At 50.2% G+C, this 9,567-nt stretch overlaps 1 protein-coding gene across 8 annotated transcripts in view; it reads left to right on the top strand.

Moving 5' to 3' along the window:
- Positions 1 to 4,078: 4,078 nt before the first annotated feature.
- DRC7 (dynein regulatory complex subunit 7) overlaps positions 4,079 to 9,567 on the top strand; it is a 36,988-nt gene continuing 31,499 nt past the window's right edge. For 2 of the 8 annotated variants that reach the window (XM_055298121.2, XM_055298119.1), the window contains exons 1-4: positions 4,091 to 4,126; positions 5,677 to 5,868; positions 7,201 to 7,440; positions 8,283 to 8,457. In XM_055298121.2, the coding sequence (XP_055154096.1) occupies positions 7,238 to 7,440; positions 8,283 to 8,457 (378 nt within the window). In that variant the 5' untranslated portion in view covers positions 4,091 to 4,126; positions 5,677 to 5,868; positions 7,201 to 7,237. Of the gene's footprint in view, positions 4,127 to 5,676; positions 5,869 to 7,200; positions 7,441 to 8,282; positions 8,458 to 9,567 lie in introns of all 8 variants that reach the window. The other 6 variants (XM_063612676.1, XM_055298120.2, XM_063612675.1 and 3 more) reach the window with 5 other exon arrangements.

Genomic DNA, 9,567 nt, shown 5'->3' with positions numbered 1-9,567 from the left:
GGCATGGTAGCTACTTGGAAGAGGAAGCAGGAAGACCACTTGAGCCCAGCAGTTCAAGACTGCAATGAGCTATGATGACGTAACTGCACTCCAGCCTGGATGACAAATCGAGACCATGGTTTTAAAAAAAGAAGGAGGAGGAGAAGGAGGAGAAGGAAGGAGGAGAAGGAGGAGGAGGAGAAGGAAGAGGAGGAAGAAGGAGGGAGAAAGAGGAGGAGGAGGAAGAAGGAGGGAGAACGAGGAGGAGGAAGAAGAAAAAAGAAGAAGAAGAATTATCATCTGGTCCCAACCCCCAGTCTCAAGGGAAATCCTGGGTTGCAGAGTTTCCCAAACTGCTTAGTGGGATGTGGGACCAACAAGACCACAAGCCCCTGATGGCTGGGCTTCCTGGCTCAGATAGAGAGGGCAGATAAGAAGGTGTGGCTGGCATTGGGGGTGCACTGCTTTTCTGGCTGGCTCTCCACCCTGGGGCTAGGCAGGGGCCAAGGGGCTGGAGTTCCTCATCACCTGGGGTTCCTGCAAAAGCAGCTCCAAGTGCCAAGTTGAGCACCCATAAGGCCAAGGGGGCTATGGTGAAAATACACCCCAAAGCCCAGAGCAGATGGATGGAGTTCCTCCGTCATTGCACAGCAACAGTAGCAACCTAGGAGAGGGCCATCATCACAGGTGGGAGCACAGACCCTGATCTTAGTTCACCAGCTTCAAATTCTGTCTTTGCAACTTGTCTTGGGCAAATTCTTCAACTACTGAGCCTGTAAAACAGAAACAGCAGTAGCTGCCCCACAGGGTTGATGAAGGAAATGAATAAATGAGACAGTGCCCGCAAGGACTGCCCACTGCCTGGCCCGCCTGGCCCAGAATGAATGTGACAAAGCCAGAGCTTTGCCTTGGCCATCATTTCATCAGGTCCTGGGCACAGAGAGGTCCCTTCTGCCATGGCTCCTGCCTGGTTCTCTGTTCTGCCCAAATCTCTTCATTCCTTGTATTTTTTCATTACAACATAACAAATACACAGGAAAAAAGACTTATTTGCTCCATGCTGTCAGATAGGCAACACTAAAAGATATAAATCCTTCATCAATTAATGAATTCAATGCAATTACAGTAAAGATTTTGGGGTGGGCATGATGGCTTACATCTCTAATTTCAGCACTTTGGGAGGCTGAAGCAGGAGGATTGCTTGAGCCCAGGAGTTCCAGAACAGCCTGGGCAACATAGCGAGACCCTGTCTCTACAATAAAATAAAATAAAGGAAAAAAATAAATATTCTAATTGATTTTATTTTTTTTTTATTCTCCAGAAACTTTTAAAATTGATATGGAGGCATATAGACCTCAAATAGCTAAGTCAATCTTAATGAAAGAGGGCATACAGGAGGCGGAGGTTGCAGTGAGTCGAGATCATGCCTGTGCACTCTAGCCTGGGCGACAGAGCTAGACCCTGTCTCAAAAAGAAAAAGCAGAAAGAGGGGCATAGAAGGAAGACTTGACCTCTAGACATAAAGATATTACAAGGCCAGTTTGGTAAATGCAACGTGGTGTCTGTGCGGGGATAGGAAAGAAGATCAGTGGAACAGCACAGAGTGCTCAGAGGCAGACCCATGGACACCTGGGGGATTTAATACATAACAAGGGTGGCATCATCATTTTCAGAGGAGGAAATACCTAAAACTAACACATTAGTTCATGAAGACACATTTAAAATCATTAGTCATCAGAGAGCTGCAGATTGAAATGCCAATGAGACCTCATTGTATCCTTATTAAACTGATGAACTAGAAAGCTAGATGGTACCAATGGGCAGGGACGATATGGGAGCCAGGGAGAGTCTAGACTGCTTCAGCTGCCTGGAGAAAAACACAGTGCTTCTGCTGAGCCAGCAATGTTGCTACTGGTTGTTTATCTTAAAGAAACATTCTTCTAGATCTAGACCCCTCTAGACCTGTGTAGCATTGTCTGTGATGGAAGGGAGTTGGTAGCAAATCTGAGTGGTCTGTCCAGCCCACCCAATGTCTGCTGGGGAGTACCCTCAAGACTGCCCCAAACCATCAAGAGATAGGGCCGGTGGAATTCCAAAGAAATAAACACTAAGCGCCAGGGTGATCCGTATCCATCCAAAGCATTTATTAGGGAAATGTACATAGGGAAGGCTGTAGTGTTCTTTTCTTTTTTTTTTTTGAGACGGAGTCTCGCTCTGTCACCCAGGCTGGAGTGCAGTGGCGCAATCTTGGCTCACTGCAAGCTCCGCCTCCCGGGTTCACGCCATTCTCCTGCCTCAGCCTCTCCGAGTAGCTGGGACTACAGGCGCCCGCCACCACACCCGGCTAATTTTTTGTATTTTTAGTAGAGACGGGGTTTCACCGTGGTCTCGATCTCCTGACCTCGTGATCCGCCCGCCTCGGCCCCCCAAAGTGCTGGGATTACAAGCGTGAGCCACCGCGCCCGGCCGGAAGGCTGTAGTGTTCTCATGACAGACAGCAAGAAGGGAGATGTGTCTGTTCATAACGAGGGGGTGGGTTTATGGAGTTTATATGAGGGTTTAAGGAATTTAGTTCAGGGCTGGGGCACGTTTAGCACTTGTTTGATCTTTCCATGTTTCCAGCAACAACCTAAACAACTATCAGTGCCTGGGGACGTTGAAAGCTCCCTCTAGAACACTTGGACACCGAGTGCCCGTCACTGGAAGGACAAAGAGATAGTAAGTGTGGATCCACACAGTAACGTGGAGAGATCTTAAAAACACAGCCCTTCATGAAAATATAAGAACCAGAAGGATATATTTGTTCAGTCTCATATTAAACATATATTAAAAACACCAGCATGCAAAACAATATTCATTTTGGAAAAAAAACACACGTCAGAATGGTTGCTTTACAGAGGTGGGAAATGAAACTGGGTCTGAAGAGAAAAAGGAATGAATAAATATGTAAAAGGAATGAAATGTTGCATAGGGTTGAAAAAGGAGAATGAAGCCTATGCTGCATCCCACCAGCATAACACATCACCTGTTTTCCTTTCTCCTCCCTCCTCCCTTCCTGCCCTCATCCCAGCCAGTTCCCCACAGAGGTAATTACGAGTTGCTTAGCACTAAGTCTGAAATACACACACTGTCTCATGAGCTCTCCACAGTGCAATTGATCCTTTACAGCTTATTTTTATGGCTGCATGATATTCCAACCGGGAGGGGGAACATCATTCTCTATTCATGAGAATTGAGGCAATTCCTAAGTTTCTAGCAGTAACACTAACTGTGCAAACTTGTCAGCACAGTGACAGTCTGGATTCCCTCCTGGCAGCCCTATCCCCTGACCAAAAAAGGCCCATGCACCCCTCCCTCCAAAAATAAAACAGTAAAGATTATATTTTAGGACTCTATTGGTAAAAACACAAATATAATTCAGGGCAGATTCATAGTTATATAGTCATTATTATTCTCATTTTTTCTTCTGAATTTAAAAGAAATTAAACATTTTCATGAGCCACTAGCCTAATGGATAGGTTTTCTCTGTACTTCGAGGTAATGTTCTACATCAGAGCTCCAGCCTGGACTAGAACCCAGGACTCAGTCAAGGCAGCCTGGTTCTGTTCACCGCAGCTGGCAGCTACTCCAGGCCCCACACTGGTTTCTGTCTGTCTCGATCAAGGCCACATTCGGCATGCCGTGGAGCAGGGGCTGCGGTGTGCTGGTAAATGTTTAACAAATGGCTGGCTCAGAGGAAAAGCCCTGGTCTTGGCATTTGCTAATTTTTGTGGTGTAAATAACCCCACGGTCAATTTTTTTTTTTTTTTTTGAGAGGGTCTCACTGTATATTGCCCAGGCTGGTTTTGAAATGATGGGCTCAAAGGATTCTCCCGCCTCAGCTTCCCAAAGTGCTGGCATTACAAGTGTTAGCCACCGTGCCCAGCCCTCTTAATTTTTAATAATGGCTGTGTTTCACAAAAATTTTGGAAAGTTTAACAACTAGCAAGTTGATGCCCCACTATACCAGTGTACCGCTGGCAGAAGGATCCATGCAACCTGGGAAGACTACATTTCCCAGAAGCCTCCTCTCCCATGACCAGCCTTCAGCTTCCCAGGTTGTTACCATGGAGATGGCTAACAGCTAGAGCAGGCTGTCCTCGGAGGGGTGAGGAGGGAGCAAGGGACTTGGGGTGGCTGGACCCTGTCTGGCAGGGAGAGAGCGAGGCTGGTGGCCCCCTTCTGCCTGGGGGCCTCCAGCCCTGATCTTTCTGGGGAAGTTGTTGGTGGGGTGTGTGTGTGTGTTTATGTGTGTTGGGAGGAGGAAGTTGCTGGTGGAGAGGGGGTGCAGGGAAGGGCCTGTGGGTTGGGGCAGAATCTAGGGAACCTTGAGACAAGACTGCCTTCCCCACACTGGGCTATAGCTGAAGAGTCCACCTGTGTAGGGAATAAAGTGCTGTGGGCTCTTCTCCCCAGCTCTGCCTCTGATGGTGTTCTAGGACTGACCCGTTGGCTTCCTCTTCAGCCTACTTCTTTCTCTGCCCACCACTCCCCCACCCCCACCATCCCTTCTAGCACTTCCCCATCTCACATCTCTTCCAGCCTGAGACGCACAGGTTTCACAATCAGAAATACAGGGGTTCAAATCCCAGACCTGCTACTTACTGGCTGTGACCTTAAGCAGTGCACTTAACCTCTCTGGGCCCCAGTCTTCTCATCTGCAAAGTGGGTGTCCTAAGTATCTGCCTCATAGAGTCAGTAGAGGATAAGTGAGATGATCTCCGTACATCTCTCAGCACAGGTCTGACACACAGTAGGCATTCAGCAAACTGTAAGTGCCTTGTAATGGTGATGACTGCCCTCCTGGGCTCATTTTCTCTGGGACCAAGAGGCCGATAAATGGATCTGATCACTGGGAAGTACTGCTTGGCTAGAGGTTCTCCCCTGAGGATCTGGGGTCCTGAATGGTGTTGGGCCACCTGGGCCTTGGGTGGGCTCTAGCCAGATGAGCATTCGTCCCCTCCTGAGTCCCAGACCACAGAATGTCAGAATTGGACAGAAAATATCTGCCCTCCCTTCCTATTATAAATAGAGACTGAGGCACAGAAAGGAGCAGACAGTGACCCAAGGGTCCAGCAAGAGCCACTGGCAAAGCCAGGGTCTCCCCAACCAGGCTCAGTCGTGGCTAGTGGCCAGCAACTCACCTCCCTAGGAGGCCGAGGTGGCCCATGTGGGTGTGGAGTGGGAAATTGGGGTTAGCCTTTATCTGCTGCTCCCTTCTGCCCTCTTGCTCCTGGCCTCACCCAAGGAAGGGGGGATGATTAGAAAGTCAAGGGGATTCTGCTTTTTTCTCCTTACTACTCTCCCCCTTTGTCCTGTGGGTTTTGTTTGTTTTCCTCATCTCTGGACCCCCATTTGCCATAAGGAAAACAGATGTTCAAGGACAGAAATTGGAAGACCCCAGCTGGGAGGCTGCAGATAGTGCATCAGCTGGGGTGGCGTTGGGCAGTGTGGAACAGGGACCCCCATAGAGGCTGAGGTTTCTTATATAAGGAAAGGCTGGAGGTGGCACTCCAGGCCTCTGTGGCACCGCTGGGGACCCTAGCTCCCCGGTCTCTCGGCTCTGCCATCCTTAGCAGGCAGCTTTAGCCCTCATGTGTGGTCACCTCATGGTCTCGCCTTGGCTGCCCCACCTCCCACTTTATCTCCACATTCCAGGTGGGAGGAGGAGAAGAGCAGAGGGCTCCCCAATCACTTCTGCCCACATCTCATTGGCCAGAACTGGGTCACATCACAGGGCCACCTCTAGCTGCAAGAGAATCTGGGAAGCTGAGCAATTCAAACCAGGCACACTGCTGCCTCCTACACAACTGGGGTTCTGCCGTACAGAAGAGGAGACTGGATCTTTGGGTAGGTGACTAGCAGTCCCTGCTCAGTGAGGCTCTGCTCTGTGGCCACAAGACATATGGTGAGCACATGTGGCATCTCTGCTTGGATCACAGAATGGAGCCTGTTCTCTGGGCCAACACAGGCCTTGGCCAAGAGAGAGCAGGCTCTGTTACCCCCACCCCCGACTCCCTGTTTGTGTGCCCTGGTGCAGGCACCTTCACTCTCTGTGCCTCAGTTCCCAGTTTGATCAAGTGAGATATCATTCACCTGCCATCTTCATTTTTGGGTGGGTTGTAGTCCATATCACCTTACTGTTAGGATTTTCTTTAAACCAATTTATTTATTCATTTATTTATTTATTATTTATTTGAGATGGAGTCTCACTGTGTCACCCAGGCTAAAGTGCAGTGGTGTGATCTCAACTTACTGCAACCTCTGCTTCCCAGGTTCAAGTGATTCTCCTGCCTCAGACTCCTGAGTAGCTGGGATTACAGGCATGTGCCACCATGCCTGGCTAATTTTTGTAATTTTAGTAGAGATGGGGTTTCGCCATATTGGCCAGGCTGGTCTTGAACTTCTGACCTCAAGTGATCTGCCTGCCTCGGCCTCCCAAAGTGCTGGGATTACAGGCTTGAGCCACCGCACCCAGCCAATTCATTTATTTAAATAGGAAACTTGACAATACTATAGTAATCCCCACAGCATTAGCAGTACTTGTCATTGATAACTGTCAGCTGGCACAATGGCTCATGACTGTAATCCTAGCACTTTGGGAGGCCAAAGCAGGAAGATCACTTGAGGCCAGGAGTTTGAGCCTGGGCAACATAGCCAGACCCTGTCTCTACCAAAAAAAAAAAAAATAGCCAGGTGTGGTGGTGTGCACCTGTGGTCTCAGCTACTGGGGAGGCTGAGGTGGGAGGATTGCTTGAGCTTGGAAGTTTGAAGCTGCAGTGAGCCATGATCGCGCTACTGCACTCCAAGCCTGGGTGACAGAGCAAGACCCTGTCTCAAAACAATAAAAAATTTAAAAAAAAAGATAACTGTCAAACATACTAAAAGCAAATCGACACATGCCTTGCCCTGTCCTGTCCTGAGGATGGCTTCCAAGCGGAGGCCTGCTTTGTCTTTGTTGTAAAGGAATATTTGCCAGGATTAGAAAGGTGTTACAGATGGGGTAGCACCAAACAGAGACTTTCTCCATGTTTGAAAGGAAGTCAAAGAGGGAATCACTCCCTATGTGTTCGACACCTCCTCAAAACCATCTCCCAGGCCTCCCGGGGATGCCCAGGTGGTGTTGGTGGGTCCTGCCTGGTCTGACAGTTGGCCATGGAGTATACTTACCCTTCCCCACAGAGACATTCCATCTCCAGACAGCCAGAGACGCTCCAGAATGGAGGTCCTGAGGGAGAAGGTGGAGGAGGAGGAGGAGGCTGAGCGGGAGGAGGCAGCGGAGCAGGCTGAATGGGCGAGGATGGAGAAAATGATGAGGCCAGTCGAGGTGCGGAAGGAGGAAACCACCTTGAAGCAGGAGACGCTCAGAGACCTGGAGAAGAAGCTGTCGGAGATCCAGATCATCGTCTCAGCAGAGCTCCCGTGAGTGGCAGGGTGGGGGCCCTGGCAAAGGCAGACTGGGGCTGGGCACAGGGAGACCCAGGCAGAGTGGTGGCGCCTGGTCTGGCAGGGTGGCCAGGAGATAGAGGGAGGCAGTTAAAAGTGAAGGCTTTCTGCTTTCAAATGGCCTGGGCTGAGTGTCCATGCTCTCCCAACTAGCTGTGTGACCTTGGACAAGTCACTCAGCCTCTCGGTGCCTCAGTGCCTTTATCTGTCTAAAAGTGCAGGTGCTGGCCGGGTGCTGTGGCTCACATCTGTAGTCCCAGCACTTTAGAAGGAAAAGGTGGAAGGATCTCTTGAGGCCAGGAGTTCGAGACCAGCCTGGGCAACATAGCAAGACCCCCCCCCCACCCATCTCTACAAAAAATACAAAAATTAGCCAGGTGTGGTGGTGTCTATAGTCCCAGCTACTTGGGAGGCTGAGGTGGGAGGGTCACTTAAGCCCAGGAGTTCAAGGCTACAGTGAGCTATGATTGTGCTATCACACTCCAGTCTGGGCAACAGAGCAAGACCTGTCATTCATTCATATATATATATATATATATATAGTCATTCATATATATATATATATAGTCATTCATATATATATATATGTCATTCATATATATGTCATTCATTCATATATATGAATATATATATTCATTCATATATGTGTGCATATATATATATATATATATATATAAACGTGCAGATGTTAATGATACCTGCCTTCTCAGTAGCTGTGAGGATTAAATGAGGAAGGGGTAGAGCCAATGGCAAGTCAGTGGAACCAGGGCTCGTGTGCCAGGCATGGCTTCCCTAATGCCATCCCTGTTGTGGCACAGGGCCTTTACCAAGGACACTATTGACATCTCCAAGCTGCCCATTTCCTACAAAACCAACACACCCAAGGAGGAACACCTGCTGCAGGTGGCAGACAACTTCTCCCGCCAGTACAGCCATCTGTGCCCGGACCGCGTGCCCCTCTTCCTGCACCCCCTGAATGAGTGTGAAGTGCCCGTAAGGCTGGAATGTTGAGGGCAGGGCTGGGGAGCCTGGGGCTGGAGAGCAGAGGGCACAGGGAAGTGGGGCAGGTTCTCCAAGGTCACTGGGCCAAATCACGGACCTCCTGTGGGCCAGAGCACTTCTAGTCTGGGGGCAACATAAACTCGAACGCCAGCAGGCCTCAGCAGGCTCAGTGCAGATATTCCTGGAGGGCGGTGGTGGTCTGGAGACCCCATGCCCCTGCCTAAAGAAGGAGCTGCTGATTGCTTGGCCGGGCGCGGTGGCTCACGCTTGTAATCCCGGCCGAGGCGGGCGGATCACGAGGTCAGGAGATCGAGACCACGGTGAAACCCCGTCTCTACTAAAAATACAAAAAAATTAGCCGGGCGTGGTGGCGGGTGCCTGTAGTCCCAGCTACTCGGAGAGGCTGAGGCAGGAGAATGGCGTGAACCTGGGAGGCGGAGCTTGCAGTGAGCCGAGATCGCGCCATGCACTCCAGCCTGGGCAACAGAGCGAGACTCCGTCTCAAAAAAAAAAAAAAAAAAAAAGAGGGAGCTGCTGATTGCTGCAGGGAAACTGCAGGCCTGGGGTTACCTGATCAAGAGGAGACTCGAGATTTGTGTGTGAATCTCTGGTTTTTAAATGCTGGCAGCTGACATAAATGCTAAACATTGCCACGTGGGCCAAATAAAGCGGGTCTGTGGGTCCCTGTCAGCTCGTGGGCAGCTGTTTCCCACCCCCTGGATGAATCCCATGTCATTCCATCTACAGATGGAGAAACTGAGGCCCAGAAAGGCTCAGAAACATGCTCTGGGTCACAGGGCTGGAAGGAAGAAGCCAGAGCTTAGGTTCTTATGCCTGTCCTGGTCCACTTTGTCTTATTTCTCTGTCCTTCCCTGGACAGGCTGACCTCTGAGGCTTCAGACTGTACTGGTCACCAGCTGGCCTCAGCCCAGAACCTCTGTAGGCCCCAGGGAGAGCATCGCTCCTGGGAGGAGAGCACAGCGCTCCCAGGAACCCCAGGAAACAGACCCGATCTCCTCATTCAGCCCTGACTTGCTGGGTCACCTCAGGCAGCTCTCAAGCCCGCTCTGGGCCTCAGGTGTCTCCACGATGCCCTAGGGG

The sequence above is a fragment of the Symphalangus syndactylus genome, chromosome 11 (genome assembly GCF_028878055.3).
Source record: "Symphalangus syndactylus isolate Jambi chromosome 11, NHGRI_mSymSyn1-v2.1_pri, whole genome shotgun sequence".
Lineage (NCBI taxonomy): Eukaryota > Metazoa > Chordata > Mammalia > Primates > Hylobatidae > Symphalangus > Symphalangus syndactylus.
This window is presented reverse-complemented; position numbering and strand designations above follow the sequence as displayed.